The following is a 20,880-nucleotide window of genomic DNA, read 5'->3' on the forward strand; positions in this document are numbered from 1 at the left end:
TTTCATTTGCAAAAATCAAATTTCCTTGGCCCATATATAATAACAGGCCTACTCCAATATTCACGATCCTGTTCTTTACATAGGTCCTTCTAGCCTCTTGATTAAAAGCTCAGAAGGTAAAAGGCAGCAGGGATTCATATTATTGGTACTACTTCCTATACTGTATGGTATGTCTATGGATACCTGTTGTCTTAATTTTTCAAGTTTTCTATATCTTAACTATTTCATTATAATTTATAAGAGATACAGCTACAAAAAATAACTGTGTGCTACCAAACCAGGAATAGTTAAAAAAAATCAGTAATATATTCATTAAGAGGCATCAAACTTGTTTGACACATATTATGTTTTTGGCTCTTAAGCATTAGTCACAGGAGGATACTGAGGTAGGTTGGCTCAGTGATAATTACAGGATATAAACTCAATGATTCAAAACGTTTTTATTGAGAGTCAACCAGATATCAGATAAGTGCTACAATAAAATAGAACACTTTGCCTTTCAGGTGTTATTCAGATTTGGATAAAGAAGGATCAATATATAATTTAATATCTAGTAGCAATTTTTCATATTATTTCTGATCTTTCAGCCCTCATCACATCTAGTTCAAAGACTTATGCCCGTAGTTGTTGGAAGGCACATCTTCCTTGCAGACTTCAAAGGTCGGAAACAGTTGAATGGTCTTTTGAATTTCAGATTAAAAATCAAGACAAGGGACATCTGCCTAAAACTTTCCTGTAAGGACTGCTTGATTCACTTTCCCATTGCTATATATTAAACCATCCCAAGTTTTGTGGCTTCAATGAATAATTATTTAGATTTTTCATAGTTCTGTGGGTTGATGGACTGCTGGAATGTCCAAGACATTCTCACTCACTTGGCACTTTGGTGCTGGCTGGACTGACTCTGTTCTCTTCCGTATAGCTTCTCATCCTCCCATAGATCAGAGCTGCCTCCTCCTACAATACTCTTGAGACAGTGTTCCAAGAGGGCAAAGGCTGAAACTTCAAGTCTTCTTGAGGCCCAAGTTCTGGAACTCTCAAAGAACATTCTGTTGGTCAGGGCAAATTTATGTCCAGTCTAGATCCAGAAAACGGAGGAACAGACTCCACTCCTTGGTGGGAGGAGCAGCACAATCCCACCAATAAGGGGATGTGTACAGGAGCTAGTAGCCATCTTTGCAAATGCTGTCTTTTTTTTTTCTTCTTTTTACCAAAGAGGGCAATCCGAGAGCAACCCGGCTGTGCAATATTACTATGTATGGAGAGATAAAATTAGAAAATGTGACAATAGGAAATTGCAATCAAACTCTGAAAGCCCTGGAAAATCAGGTATGCCATATGGCCCATGTGCTTGGCAGTTGGAAAAGTTCCGATTCTGTGTGAAGTCTCTGTTCTTTGGATACCTAATGGTCAAATCAATGCTTTTAAAACTCTCAAATTAGAAATAACAAAAGTTTTTGTTGTTGTTGTTGTTGTTTTGGAAGTTGACATCTGTTTGTGAAAAAGGACCTTTGGACCTGTTGGTTCAGCACATTTTAGCAAATGATAATCTATAACACATTTTAAATGGCCTCATCTTTTTAGAGCAGCGAAGTCATGACTGAAAATAGATCACTGACATTTGAGACCATAAGGAAGGTATTTTGTTGGTTAACTGAATCACAATAAAGAGAAAAAAAACAAACACCATCAAAGACCTTTTGAGACAGGGAAACCTAAAACCTAATACTGGTCTCGGGGATGTATCCATGAGCCAGTGAAGTGGGAAATATATATGACTAAATATTTTTTCATGCAGATTAAATTATTTTGACCCAGTGTATACCTAAATGCAAATGCATGGAATTACTAATATCTGAGGCCAAGAAGGGGAAGAAAAGGAAACTTAAAGTAGTCCTTTTAAGTGCAGGGCATGTTAAACATATTACCTCATTTAGTCCTTATGGAACCTCAGTTATTCTCATAGATAATTAGAGTGATTATACTAATAACTGAGCCACATACTGTGTACTGAATACTGTGCTAACATTTTACCTATGTTATATTTAATTCTTATAACTATATAGATGGATATTAATGTACCTATTTTATAGATGAGGAAACTATCTCTGAGACATGCAGTGAACCACAGGCAAAGAGTGATGGAGTTACTTTTTATTTTAAAGCCCACACTGTATCACTCTGGCTCCCCAGTTGTAGATGGGCAGGGTTAGCGGTAGAGCGGGGGTTGGGAGTGGAGTGTGGAGATGGTTGCCAACTGCCTGGTTTGTGCCAACTACACAGACTAGGGGAAAGATGTCATGTTCTGGAGTCTGATTAGCCAGTTTTTTGCTGTCAGCTCTGACACTTGAAGCTGTGTGAACTCCTTTACTTCTCCACACCTTTAACGAAGGATGAGGATGCCCCACTCACAGTATTGTTTTGTGTTAAATGGGAGAGCTCTTCTAAAACATCCAGCAAAGTGCCTAGTGCAGAGCAGGGACCTAGCTATTGAATGAGAGCTTTTGTTGTTCCTGTCTGTTGTCTGAACATTGTTTTCAACCCTCCCCTAAGTGTGAATGGCCTGTGACCTTGGTTTGATTTTTGAAATAATTTTTGAAATAATGCTGCCATCTAGTGAAAAACTAAGCCACATGCACACACGTTAACCCCTGGCTCTCCTAAAGATGTTTTAGCCTTACAACACCAGAGCTAGGGGCCAGTTGGTATCCGGAGATATGGTCAAGGTCAGTGTTTCCCAGTCTGTGCTGAAAAGCTAGTTTTAAAAATTTCCAACCCCTTGCAGACTGATAATTTAAAAAAATGTAATAATAATGAATTCCTAGGAAAATAGGATGAGAAAAAGATATATAAAATACAAATCATTTTTTTCCCTCTTTATAAAAAAGGTTTGAATTATTTATTTATTATTGACATGTAGTTGACCCACAGTGTAACATTAGTTTCAGGTGTACAACATAGTGATTAGAACAAGTCCATGTGTTATGCTATGCTCATGCAATTGTAGCTACCATCCAAATATAAGTCCCTGAAAAAAAATCATTGGATTCAACAACATACAATTATTGTGTAAGTTTCTGACCAGTTACAGTCAGGTTCTGAGCTTATCTCCCTGTGAAACTTGTAACAAACAAACAAACCCTGTTTTGAAACCTGTAACAAACAGTTACTGTGTGTCACAGGGTTCATGGATCCCACCTTGAGTGGCATTGATCTACCCAAGACAGTCTTAGTTAATGAATCTTGGCAGATAGTAAAGGCTGGAAAAGCCACCAGCCTGCATGAACTTTGTCTTTTGCCCAAGGAGAGAAGCAAACATGAAAAACTGAGTAGATCCAGGAGACTGAGGGTCAGCTAAATTCCAGTTTATTCACCTGCAATTGCTTGCAAAGTGCTTAGACATAGTCCTATAAACGTAGGTTTTTTTTTTTTTTTAACAGATAGTCAATATCTCAACACAGTCTCTGAATATTTCTAATGAAGCGCGGATCTTAACATCTGATGTCAATCAAATAACTCCTGAGGGCGTCATTTCTGCCACTAAAGTGGTCGGGGAGATCTTCAACCCAAAGAGCAATGCTACACTTGAGGTAAAACTCACAAGGTGGGGGTGCCTGGGTGGCTCAGCGGGTTAAGCCTCTGCCTTCGGCTCAGGTCATGATCCCAGGGTGCTGGGATCGAGCCCTACATCGGGCTCTCTGCTCAGCGGGGAGACTGCTTCCTCCCTCTCTCTGCCTGCCTCTCTGCCTACTTGTGATCTCTCTCTCTCTGTCCAATAAATAAAATAAAAAATCTTAAAAAAAAAAAACAAAAACAACTCACAAGGTGTTTGAAAAGAGGGAGGGGAAGGAAAAAAAACAACAAAACCAGACACAGAAAGAAAGACAAACGAGAAATCGCTTTACTTAGCTCAATAGTAAGTATAATGGTTATATTAAGTATTATGGGCTGTAATGTTTCTGCAGTCAGAGCCCTGCAGGCTTATTTTGTTTCTGCTTCTCAGTATCTAAGCATCTGTTTTTGTGTTCTTGGGGGTGGGGTCGAGGTTCTGTGAAAGACCTTGCCGGAAGGCCAAATTCAGAAACATAAGCTTCCCAATAGACTGAATTTAAAATTTCCCCATGCCTTATCTTTAGTCTCTCTGCTTTCTGAAACTAAACCTTCAAGTTTGAAAAATACTTGCCTCTCAATGACCATACTAATGGTACCTCTTGATACCTTAGTAGTGCATGATAATAATGGTGAGGAGGATATATGAACTATATCTTGTATGATGATCGTTTGCTGCCTTCTTCCTGGCAGGCAAAAGAAATTGCGGTAACCACAGTGAGTCAACTTCTAGATGCGCGGGAAGGTGTTTTTCAGGAAGCTGCTGCAGCTGGTACTAATGATACCAACACCTTTGCAATGTAAGCGCAATTCCTGTTGGAAAGAAAACCTTTCAAAGTGCTATCTAGTTTCCTAGGTTAAAACATGAGGAATGGTGTCTTTAGTTCTCTCCTGGCTGTGCTAACTGGCTGAGTCCTCTGGAAGGCAGACTGAAGCCTCAACTTTCCACCTGATCTTCATTGACTAGACAGTGTTTTATGTTAACTCCTGGCTCCTGGGGTGACCATGATCTGGGAGATAGAGACCAGCTGGGATGATTTAGATGAGAACTTACTTTCCTAGCCTTCATTTGGCATGGCCAAGGGTCAGCCTGCATGCACAAAAGGAGCTCAATGTACAGAGCTAAAAATAATAGAATAACTTTGCAGAACATGTTGCCTGCTCCCTACACACAACTCAGCTAACCCCAAGATCCTGGTGTGTCTGGGTAAAAGCTTTCTGTAGCTTTCCCAAGGCTACATTGAAGAAAAAAAAAAATCCAACTCTACCTGCTTTCTCTCTTTTTGATTCTTATGTTTCCGCATACTTTTGCTTGTATATTTATAATAAAACGTATGTACCTTATTATAGAGGTCCCTTACTAGGACTCTTTGTGTTTTTATTTTATATATAGTTTTCTTGATTTTTTAAAAAAATTAAGTAAATCTGTATGCTCATTATAGAAAAATTAGAAAATATATAGATGAGCAAAATTTTAAAAAATTGTCCCACCTTTTAAAACAATTATTTATTTTTAAAATTTCTTTTCAGTGTTCCAGAATTCACTGTTTATGCACCACACCCAGTGCTCCATGTAATACATGCCCTCCTTAATACCCACCACCAGACTCACCCAACCTCTTACCCCCCATGCCCTCTAAAACCCTCAGTTTGTTTCTCAGAGTCCACAGTCTCTTATGGTTCATCTCCCCGTCCAATTTCCCCCAATTCACTTCTCCTCTCCTTCTCCCCATGTCCTCCGTGTTATTCCTTGTGCTCCAAAAGTAAGTGAAACCATATGATAATTGACTCTCTGCTTGACTTATTTCACTCAGCATAATCTCTTCCGGTCCCATCCATCTGGATACAAAAGTTGGGTATTCGTTCTTTCTGATGGAGGCATAATATTGCATTGTATGTATGGACCGTATCTTTATCCATTCATCTGCTGAAGGGCATCTTAGTTCTTTCCACAGTTTGGCGACTGTGGCCATTGCTGCTATGAACATTGGGGTACAGATGGCCCTTCTGTTCACTATATCTGTATCTTTGGGGTAAATACCCACTAGTGCAATCGCAGGATCATAGGGAAGAGCTCTTTTTAATTTCTAGTTGGTGCAGCCACTTTGGAAAACAGTGTGGAGATTCCTTAAGAAATTAAAAATAGAGCTTCTCTATGTTCCATCTTTATTAACCTATTGATATATATTCTTCCAGATTTTTTTCTCTGTGTGTGTTTGTGTCACATTACATACTCTACTGATTTATAGCTAGTTTTTGTCACTTAGTAATAACTTAAGAAAATCTTTTCAATATAAATATCTATAGATATACATCATAAATTTTAGATACTGAGTGAACTTCTATCTAAGCAATTGCTGTTGAAGGACATTTAGATTGCTTCAAGACTTTTCATATTTTGAGCATAATCTCTGTTTGGCCCATTATTATTATTTTTTTTAGGAGAAATTCCTAGAAGTAGTTCTCAGTTTTCTAACTTTTACAGTGTTGAGCCCTCAAAGTTTTTGAAAAAGTACAAAGGCATGAAATGGACAAGGACATTCAAAAAATTATAATTCTGAGAGATGGCTGTAGAGGTTGAAATTTATTTCAACAGTTTAACTGGTATTTTATGGCTTCAAATTTCAATAGGAGTCTGGGCCCTTCTCATTGGGAGTGTGGAGACTCCTATTTTTCTTGTAGTTGGAGAGGGAGGTGGCCATGGGATTCAGAGTCTCTGTTCAGTGAACATGGACCTTGAGAGTGGAGTGGGCTCCCTTCAACCTGGAGGCTCTGTGTTTGCAGTTTTGCAACTAGGAGATTTGGCTGAGAAAATCGCATATCATGATACAGAGGAAAATACTGTCCTGATAATAAGCAATTACAGATTTTACTGGCTTAAGGAACATGGAGAAAAACTTGATTCTGTGTGATTGATCCAAATGGCTTCAAAGGAGGTGGTTAGAGAGTGAATAGAAGTTATATTATATTTTATCTTATTTAATAAAAATTTTCAATTTGGGACACACTGAAATATGAAATGTTACAACTGCACTCATAGTAATTCCTCCCACTCTGGATTTCTAGTCTGCTTACTTCTCTAATCCTGGCCTGTCAGTTGACTCTCCCGGGTGATCTTAAGCAAGCCCTCCTGGACTTGGAGCCTCATTCACTTAGATAAGGCTGTCCCCTCAGACTCGAGCCCTCAGATCAGGTCACCAAGCCCTTAGTACACCTCTGGAACTGTCCTCAGAGGTCATGCTAGCTGCCCACAGAGGTCATGCTATCATTCTGGTCTCCCTGGAGAAGAAAATTAATTGCTGCCCTGGGGAAATCTTCCTTCCCCAACTCTGTCTCCTGAACCTGGGCCTACCTGCAGGCAGTCTCCTGACAGAACCTGGGCCTTTGTTGTCTATCTCACTTTGGCTTTGGCTTCTCCCTTCTTTCCTTCACAATTTCCTGTTTCCATCCTTAAGCTATTAGACGCCCCTTCTCCACTCATGGTGAGAAGTGGACAGTGTGATGGGATTTATTCCAGGGCTACAAGGTTGGTTCAACATCCGCAAATCAGTCAATGTGATACAACACATCAATAAAAGAAAGAACAAGAACCATATGATACTCTCAATAGATGCTGAAAAAGCATTTGACAAAGTACAGCATCCCTTCCTGATCAAAACTCTTCAAAGTGTAGGGATAGAGGCCACATACCTCAATATCATCAAAGCCATCTATGAAAAACCCACCGCAAATATCATTCTCAATGGAGAAAAACTGAAAGCTTTTCCGCTAAGGTCAGGAACACGGCAGGGATGTCCATTATCACCACTATTATTCAACATAGTACTAGAGGTCCTAGCCTCAGCAATCAGACAACAAAAGGAAATTAAAGGCATCCAAATCGGCAAAGAAGAAGTCAAATTATCACTCTTCGCAGATGATATGATACTATATGTGGAAAACCCAAAAGACTCCACTCCCAAACTGCTAGAACTTATACAGGAATTCAGTAAAGTGTCAGGATATAAAATCAATGCACAGAAATCAGTTGCATTTCTCTACACCAACAGCAAGACAGAAGAAAGAGAAATTAAAGAGTCAATCCCATTTACAATTGCATCCAAAACCATAAGATACCTAGGAATAAACCTAACCAAAGAGCCACAGAATCTATACTCAGAAAACTATAAAGTACTCATGAAAGAAATTGAGGAAGACACAAAGAAATGGAAAATGTTCCATGCTCCTGGATTGGAAGAATAAATATTGTGAAAATGTCTATGCTACCTTAAGCAATCTACACATTTAATGCAATTCGTATCAAAGTACCATCCATCTTTTTCAAAGAAATGGAACAAATAATGCTAAAATTTATATGGAACCAGAAAAGACCTCGAATAGCCAAAGGGATATTGAAAAAGAAAGCCAACATTGGTGGCATCACAATTCCGGACTTCAAGCTCTATTACAAAGCTGTTATCATCAAGACAGCATGGTACTGGCACAAAAACAGACACATAGATCAATGGAACAGAATAGAGAGCCCAGAAATAGACCCTCAACTCTATGGTCAACTAATCTTTGACAAAGCAGGAAAGAATGTCCAATGGAAAAAAGACAGCCTCTTCAATAAATGGTGCTGGGAAAATTGGACAGCCACATGCAGAAAAATGAAATTGGGCCATTTCCTTACACCACACACAAAAATAGACTCAAAATGGATGAAGGACCTCAATGTGAGAAAGGAATCCATCAAAATCCTTGAGGAGAACACAGGCATCAACCTCTTTGACCTCTGCTGCAGCAACATCTTCCTAGGAACAACGCAAAAGGCAAGGGAAGCAAGGGCAAAAATGAACTATTGGGATTTCATCAAGATCAAAAGCTTTTGCACAGCAAAGGAAACAGTTAACAAAATCAAAAGACAACTGACAGAATGGGAGAAGACATTTGCAAACGACATATCAGATAAAGGGCTAGTGTCCAGAATCTATAAAGAACTTAGCAAACTCAACACCCAAAGAACAAATAATCCAATCAAGAAATGGGCAGAGGACATGAACAGACATTTCTGCAAAGAAGACATCCAGATGGCCAACAGACACATGAAAAAGTGCTCCATATCACTCGGCATCAGGGAAATACAAATCAAAACCACAATGAGATATTACCTCACACCAGTCAGAATGGCTAAAATCAACAAGTCAGGAAATCACAGATGCTGGCGAGGATGCGGAGAAAGGGGAACCCTCCTACACTGTTGGTGGGAATGCAAGCTGGTGCAGCCACTCTGGAAAACAGCATGGAGGTTCCCCAAAATGTTGAAAATAGAACTGCCCTATGACCCAGCAATTGCACTATTGGGTATTTACCCTAAAGATACAAACGTAGTGATCCAAAGGGGCACGTGCACCCGAATGTTTATAGCAGCAATGTCCACAATAGCCAAACTATGGAAAGAACCTAGATGTCCATCAACAGATGAATGGATCAAGAAGATGTGGTATATATACACAATGGAATACTATGCAGCCATCAAAAGAAATGAAATCTTGCCATTTGCGACAACATGGGTGGAACTAGAGCGTATCATGCTTAGCGAAATAAGTCAAGCAGAGAAAGACAACTATCATATGATCTCCCTGATATGAGGAAGTGGTGATGCAACATGGGGGCTTAAGTGGGTAGGAGAAGAATCAATGAAACAAGATGGGATTGGGAGGGAGACAAACCATAAGTGACTCTTAATCTCACAAAACAAACTGAGGGTTGCTGGGGGGAGGGGGTTTTGGAGAAGGGGGTGGGATTATGGACATTGGGCAGGGTATGTGCTTTGGTGAGTGCTGTGAATTGTGTAAACCTGGTGATTCACAGACCTGTACCCCTGGGGATAAAAATATATGTTTATAAAAAATTAAAAAATTAATTAAAAAAAAAAAAGAAGTGGACAGTGTGAGAGTAAGACAGGATGGTGATAGGGAGGAAAAAACCTGCCCAGCTCCAGCTGGCTCAAGTCATAGTGAAATTCTTGGGCATCCATTCATCCATTCTCTTGGTCTGAGCTGGGAGGAGCCCTGGGCAAGGTCTCTGCTGTTAAGGGCATTCTACTACCGTCAGTGAATCCAAGACTTCCTTTCACCATTTTGACTACTTGTAGTGAAGACTGAGCTATCACCCTGTAACTTTGCTGTCAAACTCGGGGCTCATAATTGTCTGTCTTTACCTATCCTTGGGAATGCAAAACTGCGCTCCCTAATACTGACCATCTTGTATATTTGTGTTTCATATTTCTATTTGTATTTTTGTTCCAGCCAGCCACCTTTGGTTAAAAGGTGCCTGGTTAAATTATCTTGACAAGAGATCGATTGCAAAGAGTCTTATGGAATCTCATGGGAACCTAAAAACAGTACCATAACAGGCTTTTATGGATTCTGGAGTAGGGAGATGGCAGGACATCCAAGGCAGCTTTGAAGATCCCTGGAGAGGAGTTTGTGGGCCTTCCATCCAGGATAATATTGTGGTTGTGGCCACAGCCTTTGGAGTCAGACAGTCTTGGGGTCAAATCTTAGCATTGTTATTTAGTAGGTACATGATTTTGGCTAAATTCATTTCTCTTGGAAGAGCCTCAGATTCTTCAGTATAATAATATAGGAGTAACTTTGAGACTTACTTCAGTAGGATTCTTGTGAGGCTCAACTGAGTTATATCTTATATATGTTATATGTAAATCACTAGTAGGATACCTGACTTTCATATAGTTAGTCTTGAAAAGAGAAGGTTAGCAGTTGGTCTTTATAATTAATATGACTCAATAAACATGTATGTTTCATCTTTACTTCTATTTTGTTCTCTCATAAATTAACCCTGTTTATGACATTAGGGAGATATAATTAAAAACAAAATCTTTTCTCAGCCCAGATATGCTCTCCACAAAGATAGTAGAGAAAGAAAACACTTTTTATTGCATAAGCACTAAACCAGAATGTGATATGTATCACAGGCAAACAATAAGAGATTGCAGAGAGAAATCTCACCTCTTTATATAGCCAAGCAGATATAATCTATTACTTACATGTTTTCAGGTAATCAATAACTAGTCCTCAGTTAAGAGAACTTGACAACACTGTCACACATAGTTCATCTTAAATTAACCCAGTACTTGGGGTGACCATCTGTGTTAGCTAACTAACTTTATCCAGAGGAAGAACAAACTTCTCATATCTTTATGACAAGAGGTAGCCTTGCAACTTGGAGCAGGGTACCCACCCACTAAAATCAGGCTCCTAGCCCCACAGGAACTGGGAAATAGAGAAACTAACTCCCTTGATGTTCACATTTTAAAGGGATGGCTTCCATGTCCTTGAGAGAGACATTCCTATGTCATAAAGTGGAAAAATTTTTTTAAGGCAGGAAAGCAAGTTTATTCAATGAAGTATTTACTGAGCCCTTAATGTGCCAGGCACTACTTTATGTGCTGGGAATACATTCTGTTGATTAAAGACATACGAAAATCCTTGTCTTCATTGTATTTACACTCCAGAGAAAGGATAAGAGATAATAAACATAATAAGTAAATTACATAGGAAGTTAGAAGGTGATAAGCACCATGAAAAAATTTGAAAGAATTTACTTACATATTTTTTTCTTTTAAAAAATATTATTTATTTGACAGAGAGAGAGAAAGAGAGAGAGCACACAAGCAAGGGGAGCAGCAGGCCGAGGGAGAGGGAGAAGCAGAGAGCCCCTCTCCCCACTGAGAGAGCCTCCCCACACTGAGAAGAGAGCCCAATGAAGGACCCAAACCCAGAACCCTGGGATCATGACCTGAGCAGAAGGCAGACATTTAACCTACTGAGTCACACAGGCATCCCATCTTTTATTCTCAACAGGAAAAATTAAGCATCTTATTTTAAACTTGTGTTTGTTCTTAAAATGACAGAATGACCTCTCTGGTCCCCTCTACACCATGACTTTCCTGATATAACTATGGCACTAACTTGAAAATTCCTGAATGAAAAGAATCTGATTGCTTCTTCCAAGAATTTTTGCTCGTCAATGGCCAACCTCTGCATTGGGTACTCTGAAGCAGGCACTCATCTCTAATTGAATCGGTTATGGCAAGGGCAGGGAAGAATCATATGGAAGGAAAAAATGGCCTTGAAAGTGGCTGTGGCTAGAGCAGCCCTATAAAAGTGGTTGTGAACCCTGCAGTCACTCCCAAATATCTAGTATGCCCTTCCCTTTAGCCTTCCAATGCCTGAGGGAGTGCCTCTTGGTATCTCCAGTGTTTCATAGAGTATGACCTCTGAGTTGGTGCTCAGCAGATATTGTTTGGTTGACAAACATGAAATACAAAAGCCATCAAAATCAAAAGCTTCTGCACAGCAAAGGAAATAGTCAAGAAAACAAAGAGGCAACCCACAGAATGGGAGAAGATATTTGCAAATGACAGTACAGACAAAAGGTTGATATCCAGGATCTATAAAGAACTCCTCAAACTCAGCACACACAAAACAGATAATCATATCAAAAAATGGGCAGGAGATTTGAACAGACACTTCTCCAATGAAGATATACAAGTGGCTATCAGACATATGAAAAAATGTTCATCATCACTAGCCATCAGGGATATTCAAATTAAAACCACATTGAGATATCACCTTACACCAGTTAGAATGGCCAAAATTAGCAAGACAGGAAACAACATGTGTTGGAGGGGATGTGGAGAAAGGGGAACCCTTTTACACTTTTTTTTTCCTTTTTTTTTTTTTTTAATTTTTTATTTTTTATAAACATATATTTTTATCCCCAGGGGTACAGGTCTGTGAATCACCAGGTTTACACACTTCACAGCACTCACCAAATCACATACCCTCCCCAATGTCCATAATCCCACCCCCTTCTCCCAAACCCCCTCCCCCCGGCAACCCTCAGTTTGTTTTGTGAGATTAAGAGTCACTTATGGTTTGTCTCCCTCCCAATCCCATCTTGTTTCATTTATTCTTCTTCTACCCACTTAAGCCTCCATGTTGCATCACCACTTCCTCATATCAGGGAGATCATATGATAGTTGTCTTTCTCTGCTTGACTTATTTCGCTAAGCATGATACGCTCTAGTTCCACCCATGTTGTCGCAAATGGCAAGATTTCATTTCTTTTGATGGCTGCATAGTATTCCATTGTGTATATATACCACATCTTCTTGATCCATTCATCTGTTGATGGACATCTAGGTTCTTTCCATAGTTTGGCTATTGTGGACATTGCTGCTATAAACATTCGGGTGCATGTGTCCCTTTGGATCACTACATTTGTATCTTTAGGGTAAATACCCAATAGTGCAATTGCTGGGTCATAGGGCAGTTCTATTTTCAACATTTTGAGGAACCTCCATGCTGTTTTCCAGAGTGGCTGCACCAGCTTGCATTCCCACCAACAGTGTAGGAGGGTTCCCCTTTCTCCGCATCCTCGCCAGCATCTGTGATTTCCTGACTTGTTGATTTTAGCCATTCTGACTGGTGTGAGGTAATATCTCATTGTGGTTTTGATTTGTATTTCCCTGATGCTGAGTGATATGGAGCACTTTTTCATGTGTCTGTTGGCCATCTGGATGTCTTCTTTGCAGAAATGTCTGTTCATGTCCTCTGCCCATTTCTTGATTGGATTATTTGTTCTTTGGGTGTTGAGTTTGCTAAGTTCTTTATAGATTCTGGACACTAGTCCTTTATCTGATATGTCGTTTGCAAATATCTTCTCCCATTCTGTCAGTTGTCTTTTGATTTTGTTAACTGTTTCCTTTGCTGTGCAAAAGCTTTTGATCTTGATGAAATCCCAGTAGTTCATTTTTTCCCTTGCTTCCCTTGCCTTTTGCGTTGTTCCTAGGAAGATGTTGCTGCGGCAGAGGTCGAAGAGGTTGCTGCCCGTGTTCTCCTCAAGGATTTTGATGGATTCCTTTCGTACATTGAGGTCCTTCATCCATTTTGAGTCTATTTTTGTGTGTGGTGTAAGGAAATGGTCCAATTTCATTTTTCTGCATGTGGCTGTCCAATTTTCCCAGCACCATTTATTGAAAAGGCTGTCTTTTTTCCATTGGACATTCTTTCCTGCTTTGTCGAAGATTAGTTGACCATAGATTTGAGGGTCTATTTCTGGGCTCTCTATTCTGTTCCATTGATCTATGTGTCTGTTTTTGTGCCAGTACCATGCTGTCTTGATGATGACAGCTTTGTAATAGAGCTTGAAGTCCGGAATTGTGATGCCACCAACGTTGGCTTTCTTTTTCAATATCCCTTTGGCTATTCGAGGTATTTTCTGGTTCCATATAAATTTTAGAATTATTTGTTCCATTTCTTTGAAAAAGATGGATGGTACTTTGATAGGAATTGCATTAAATGTGTAGATTGCTTTAGGTAGCATCGACATTTTCACAATATTTATTCTTCCAATCCAGGAGCATGGAACATTTTTTCCATTTCTTTGTGTCTTCCTCAATTTCTTTCATGAGTACTTTATAGTTTTCTGAGTATAGATTCTGTGTCTCTTTGGTTAGGTTTATTCCTAGGTATCTTATGGTTTTGGATGCAATTGTAAATGGGATTGACTCCTTAATATCTCTTTCTTCTGTCTTGCTGTTGGTGTAGAGAAATGCAACTGATTTCTGTGCATTGATTTTATATCCTGACACTTTACTGAATTCCTGTATAAGTTCTAGCAGTTTTGGAGTGGAGTCTTTTAGGTTTTCCACATATAGTATCATATCATCTGCGAAGAGTGATAATTTGACTTCTTCTTTGCCGATTTGGATGCCTTTAATTTCCTTTTGTTGTCTGATTGCTGAGGCTAGGATCTCTAGTACGATGTTGAATAGCAGTGGTAATAATGGACATCCCTGCCGTGTTCCTGACCTTAGCGGAAAAGCTTTCAGTTTTTCTCCATTGAGAATGATATTTGCGGTGGGTTTTTCATAGATGGCTTTGATGATATTGAGGTATGTGGCCTCTATCCCTACACTTTGAAGAGTTTTGATCAGGAAGGGATGCTGTACTTTGTCAAATGCTTTTTCAGCATCTATTGAGAGTATCATATGGTTCTTGTTCTTTCTTTTATTGATGTGTTGTATCACATTGACTGATTTGCGGATGTTGAACCAACCTTGCAGCCCTGGAATAAATCCCACTTGGTCGTGGTGAATAATCCTTTTAATGTACTGTTGAATCCTATTGGCTAGTATTTTGTTGAGTATTTTCGCATCTGTGTTCATCAAGGATATCGGTCTATAGCTCTCTTTTTTGGTGGGATCCTTGTCTGGTTTTGGGATCAAGGTGATGCTGGCCTCATAAAATGAGTTTGGAAGTTTTCCTTCCCTTTCTATTTTTTGGAACAGTTTCAGGAGAATAGGAATTAGTTCTTCTTTAAATGTTTGGTAGAATTCCCCCGGGAAGCCGTCTGGCCCTGGGATTTTGTTTGTTTGGAGATTTTTAATGACTGTTTCAATCTCCTTACTGGTTATGGGTCTGTTCAGGCTTTCTATTTCTTCCTGGTTCAGTTGTGGTAGTTTATATGTTTCTAGGAATGCATCCATTTCTTCCAGATTGTCAAATTTATTGCCGTAGAGTTGCTCATAGTATGTTCTTATAATAGTTTGTATTTCTTTGGTGTTAGTTGTGATCTCTCCTCTTTCATTCATGATTTTATTTATTTGGGTCCTTTCTCTTTTCTTTTTGATAAGTCGGGCCAGGGGTTTATCAATTTTATTAAGTCTTTCAAAGAACCAGCTCCTAGTTTCGTTGATTTGTTCTATTGTTTTTTTGGTTTCTATTTCATTGATTTCTGCTCTGATCTTTATGATTTCTCTTCTCCTGCTCGGCTTAGGGTTTCTTTCTTGTTCTTTCTCCAGCTCCTTTAGGTGTAGGGTTAGGTTGTGTACCTGAGACCTTTCTTGTTTCTTGAGAAAGGCTTGTACCGCTATATATTTTCCTCTCAGGACTGCCTTTGTTGTGTCCCACAGATTTTGAACCGTTGTATTTTCATTATCATTTGTTTCCATGATTTTTTTCAATTCTTCTTTAATTTCCCGGTTGACCCATTCATTCTTTAGAAGGATACTGTTTAGTCTCCATGTATTTGGGTTCTTTCCAAACTTCCTTTTGTGGTTGAGTTCTAGCTTTAGAGCATTGTGGTCTGAAAATATGCAGGGAATGATCCCAATCTTTTGATACCGGTTGAGTCCTGATTTAGGACCGAGGATGTGATCTATTCTGGAGAATGTTCCATGTGCACTAGAGAAGAATGTGTATTCTGTTGCTTTGGGATGAAATATTCTGAATATATCTGTGATGTCCATCTGGTCCAGTGTGTCATTTAAGGCCTTTATTTCCTTGCTGATCTTTTGCTTGGATGACCTGTCCATTTCAGTGAGGGGAGTGTTAAACTCCCCTACTATTATTGTATTATTGTTGATGTGTTTCTTTGATTTTGTTATTAATTGGTTTATATAGTTGGCTGCTCCCACATTGGGGGCATAGATATTTAAAATTGTTAAATCTTCTTGTTGGACAGACCCTTTGAGTATGATATAGTGTCCTTCCTCATCTCTTATTATAATCTTTGGCTTAAAATCTAATTGATCTGATATAAGGATTGCCACTCCTGCTTTCTTCTGATGTCCATTAGCATGGTAAATTCTTTTCCACCCCCTCACTTTAAATCTGGAGGTGTCTTCGTGCTTAAAATGTGTTTCTTGGAGGCAACATATAGATGGGTTTTGTTTTTTTATCCATTCTGATACCCTGTGTCTTTTGACAGGGGCATTTAGCCCATTCACATTCAGGGTAACTATTGAGAGATATGAATTTAGTGCCATTGTATTGCCTGTACGGTGACTGTTACTGTATATGGTCTCTGTTCCTTTCTGATCTACCACTTGTAGGCTCTCTCTTTGCTTAGAGGACCCCTTTCAATATTTCCTGTAGAGCTGGTTTGGTATTTGCAAATTCTTTCAGTTGTTGTTTGTCCTGGAAGCTTTTAATCTCTCCTTCTATTTTCAATGATAGCCTAGCTGGATATAGTATTCTTGGCTGCATGTTTTTCTCGTTTAGTGCTCTGAAAATATCATGCCAGCTCTTTCTCGCCTGCCAGGTCTCTGTGGATAAGTCAGCTGCCAATCTAATATTTTTACCATTGTATGTTACAGACTTCTTTTCCCGGGCTGCTTTCAGGATTTTCTCTTTGTCATTGAGACTTGTAAATTTTACTATTAGGTGACGGGGTGTGGGCCTATTCTTATTGATTTTGAGGGGCATTCTCTGAACCTCCTGAATTTTGATGCTCGTTCCCTTTGCCATATTGGGGAAATTCTCCCCAATAATTCTCTCCAGTATACCTTCTGCTCCCCTCTCACTTTCTTCTTCTTCTGGAATCCCAATTATTCTAATGTTGTTTTCGTCTTATGGTGTCACTTATCTCTCGAATTCTCCCCTCGTGGTCCAGTAGCTGTTTGTCCCTCTTTTGCTCAGCTTCTTTATTCTCTGTCATTTGGTCTTCTATATCACTAATTCTTTCTTCTGCCTCATTTATCCTAGCAGTTAGAGCCTCCATTTTTGATTGCACCTCATTAATAGCTTTTTTGATTTCACCTTGGTTAGATTTTAGTTCTTTTATTTCTCCAGAAAGGGCTTTTATATCTCTCGAGAGGGTTTCTCTAATATCTTCCATGCCCTTTTCGAGCCCGGCTAGAACCTTGAGAATTGTCATTCTGAACTCTAGATCTGACATATTACCGATGTCTGTATTGATTAGGTCCCTAGCCTTCGGTACTTCCTCTTGTTCTTTTTTTTGTGTTGAATTTTTACGTCTTGTCATTTTGTCCAGATAAGAGTAAATGAAGGGGCAAGTAAAATACTAAAAGGGTGGCAACAACCCCAGGAAAATATGCTTTAACCAAATTAGAAGAGATCCAAAATCGTGAGTGGGGAGAAAGGGGATAAAAAGAGGTTCAAAAAGGAAGAAAGAAAAAAAAAAACAAAAAGAAAAGAAAAAGAAAAAAAAAAGAAAGAAAAGAAAAGAAAAGAATTTTTAAAAAAAGAAAACACCTAAGAAAAATGTAAAAAAAATATATATATATATTAGATAAACTAGTAAAAAATCGTTAAAAAAGAAAAAGGTAACAGTTAAAAAAAAATTTTACCCGAAGGCGAGAAAAAAAAAAATAAAAAAGAAAAAATTAAATTAACTGCAAGACTAAAAAAAATCACAGGAAAAAGCCATGAGTTCCGTGCTTGGCTTTCTCCTCCTCTGGAATTCTGCTGCTCTCCTTGGTATTGAAACCGCACTCCTTGGTAGGTGAACTTGGTCTCGGCTGGATTTCTTGTTGATCTTCTGGGGGAGGGGCCTGTTGTAGTGATTCTCAAGTGTCTTTGCCCCAGGCGGAATTACACCGCCCTTACCCGGGGCCGGGGTGAGTAATCTGCTCGGGTTTGCTTTCAGGAGCTTTTGTTCCCTGAGCGCTTTCCGTAGAGTTCCAGAGGACGGGAATACAAATGGCGGCCTCCTGGTCTCCGGCCCAGGGCCCCACTCCTCAGTGCGCCCTCAGAGAACAGAGCCCAGTTACTCCCGTCTGCCTGACCTCCGGCCGCGCTCCGAGCTCACCGAGCCTGCGACCGGTTCAAGGTAACACGGAGCTGCGAGCTTACTGTCGGCTCTGTCTCTGTAGCCGGCTTTCCCGTTCCAATACCCGCAAGCTCTGCGACACTCAGACACCCCCGATCCTTCTGTGACCCTGCGGGACCTGAGGCCACGCTGACCCTGCGTGGGCTTCGCCCCGGTTTAGCCTCTGGAGCGATGTCCCTCAGCGGAACAGACTTTTAAAAGTCCTGATTTTGTGCGTGGTTGCTCCGCCGCTTGCCGGGAGCCGGCCCCTCCCCCCGGGGTCTATCTTCCCGTCGCTTTGGATTCACTTCTCCGCCGGTCCTACCTTTCAGAAAGTGGTTGTTTTTCTGTTTCCAGAATTGCTGTTCTTCTTCTCTTCGATCTGCCGATGGATTTTCAGGTGTTTGCAATCTTTAGATAAGCTATCTAGCTGATCTCCGGCTAGCTGAAGCAGTCTCAGCTTGCTACTTCTCCGCCATCTTGACTCCTCCCCCTTTTACACTTTTGGTGGGAATGCAAGTTGGTGCAGCCTCTTTGGAGAACAGTGTGGAGATTCCTCAAGAAATTAAAAATAGGGGCGCCTGGGTGGCTCAGTGGGTTAAGCTGCTGCCTTCGGCTCAGGTCTTGATCTCAGGGTCCTGGGATGGAGGCCCGCATCAGGCTCTCTGCTCAGCAGGGAGAGCCTGCTTCCTCCTCTCTCTCTGCCTGCCTCTCTGCATGCTTGTGATCTCTCTCTGTCAAATAAATAAATAAAATCTTAAAAAAAAAAAAGAAGGAAATTAAAAATAGAACTTCCCTATGACCCTGCAGTTGCACTACTGGGTATTTACCCCAAAGAGACAGATGTAGTGAAAAGAAGGGCCATCTGTACCCCAATGTTTATAGCAGCAATGGCCACAGTCACCAAATTGTGGAAAGAACCAAAATGCCCTTCAACGGATGAATGGATAAGGAAGATGTGGTCCATATACACTATGGAGTATTATGCCTCCATCAGAAAGGATGAATACCCAACTTTTGTAGCAACATGGACAGGATTGGAAGAGATTATGCTGGGTGAAATAAGTCAAGCAGAGAGAGTCAATTATCATATGGTTTCACTTATTTGTGGATCATAACAAATAGCATGGAGGACATGGGGAGTTAGGAGAAGGGAGTTGAGGGAAATTGGAAGGGGAACCATGAGAGACTATGGACTCTGAAAAACAATCTGAGGGGTTTGAAGTGGTGGGGGCGTGGGAGGTTGGGGGAACCAGGTGGTGGGTATTAGATTGCATGGAGCACTAGGTGTGGTACAAAAACAATGAATACTGTTATGCTGAAAACAAAACAAAATGTATGAAATATGTTCTTAGAAATATGTTCTTAGAAATATGTTCTTATGTTCTGTTAGGTATTCTTTCTGTTGAAAGCAGCTCTGGAATATGATTGTTATTTATTAAGTGGGAAATATATACTGTGAATTGCTAAAAATTCAGAAAATGGTGTTATGAAAGGAAAACATTCAAAAGACAAGTGAACTCAAATGGTTTCTATATAAATGATTATCATATTCTCTTTATAAAAGCAACCTTCAATTATTTTAAAATTTGTTTATTATGTCAGTTGGGAAAAGTGAAAAATACTTTAGTGGCCAAAATAAAGACTTAGAATATGGAGCAACTACATTTTAATGAAATCTCCTTACTTCTGGGAAAACTTGATTGAATCAGTTATCTTAGCTATAGAGATTTTGTTTGATCAGGTACAGAAATAATGCAAATAATTTTTGTAGGAAACAAGGAAAAGGAAAGGTCTTATGACTTTTCTTTGTAGAACACCAACCTGACAGGCTCTCCCGCTCCATCCCACCTTCCAACTAATCTGTCTTCAAAGTTATCCAAAGTAGAAAAGAACATTGTGGAAACTTGCAATGTAGAGATAATAACCGAGGTAGTGAGCTCAGAGCTCTATTCTTGCATGGTTCCAAATAAATTGTTGCCTCTTGAACCAACAACTAATAGGAAATGGTTTAGATACCAAGGGGTTTGGGTGAGAGGAGGGAGTTGAATAAGGGACATAAGGAGAAACAAGAAGCACATGTCTGGCCAATGACCGATAGCAACATCATCCTTTGTGTGAAAGAGAAGCACAATAGATACTATTTCTGTGGGGAAACTTGTCATTCTTGAGTTCCAGCTTTCTGGCATCTATATATGCAGTATCCTTCAGTCCATCAGAACTTTAGAAAAAAACGTATATACAACAAAGTAAGACTCTGGTGAAGAACATAAATTATTTTAAGTGGATCGTATCAATGTTGTGATCATGTGAGTTCTGTGGTTATGCCTTTCTACTGGAATGAGGGAGAGAACACAAACCTTTTTATGACAAATCTCTAGAACGTTATGTTGTTATATTTTATCCTATACAGGCTTGTTGAGCAAATGGAAATTTATTCCACGTCTTTGGGTAACAGGGCAGTGGTGGAGCCCAATGTGGCAGTACAGTCTGTAGATTTGTCTTCAGAAAGCACTGGGCATTCCACAAGTGTTCGCTTCTCTGTGAAGAAAGGTGAGTTGTTTGTCTCATGTACTTATCGTAGCAGACAACATTCTGCTATCAACCATGAATAATGCTCTAAAAAAATGTAGACTTTTAAAACTC

General features: G+C 39.7%; 1 protein-coding gene across 1 annotated transcript in view; it reads left to right on the forward strand.

Annotated features, from left to right (window-relative positions):
* ADGRG7 (adhesion G protein-coupled receptor G7) overlaps positions 1-20,880 on the forward strand; it is a 78,524-nt gene that overhangs the window by 22,344 nt on the left and 35,300 nt on the right. The window contains exons 4-7 of the mRNA XM_004771944.3: positions 1,217-1,329; positions 3,441-3,590; positions 4,303-4,409; positions 20,648-20,787. Of these exons, the coding sequence (XP_004772001.1) occupies positions 1,217-1,329; positions 3,441-3,590; positions 4,303-4,409; positions 20,648-20,787 (510 nt within the window). The remainder of the gene's footprint in view (positions 1-1,216; positions 1,330-3,440; positions 3,591-4,302; positions 4,410-20,647; positions 20,788-20,880) is intronic.

This window comes from Mustela putorius, unplaced genomic scaffold (assembly GCF_011764305.1).
Source record: "Mustela putorius furo isolate JIRA1106 unplaced genomic scaffold, ASM1176430v1.1 tig00003834_pilon_pilon_pilon, whole genome shotgun sequence".
Lineage (NCBI taxonomy): Eukaryota > Metazoa > Chordata > Mammalia > Carnivora > Mustelidae > Mustela > Mustela putorius.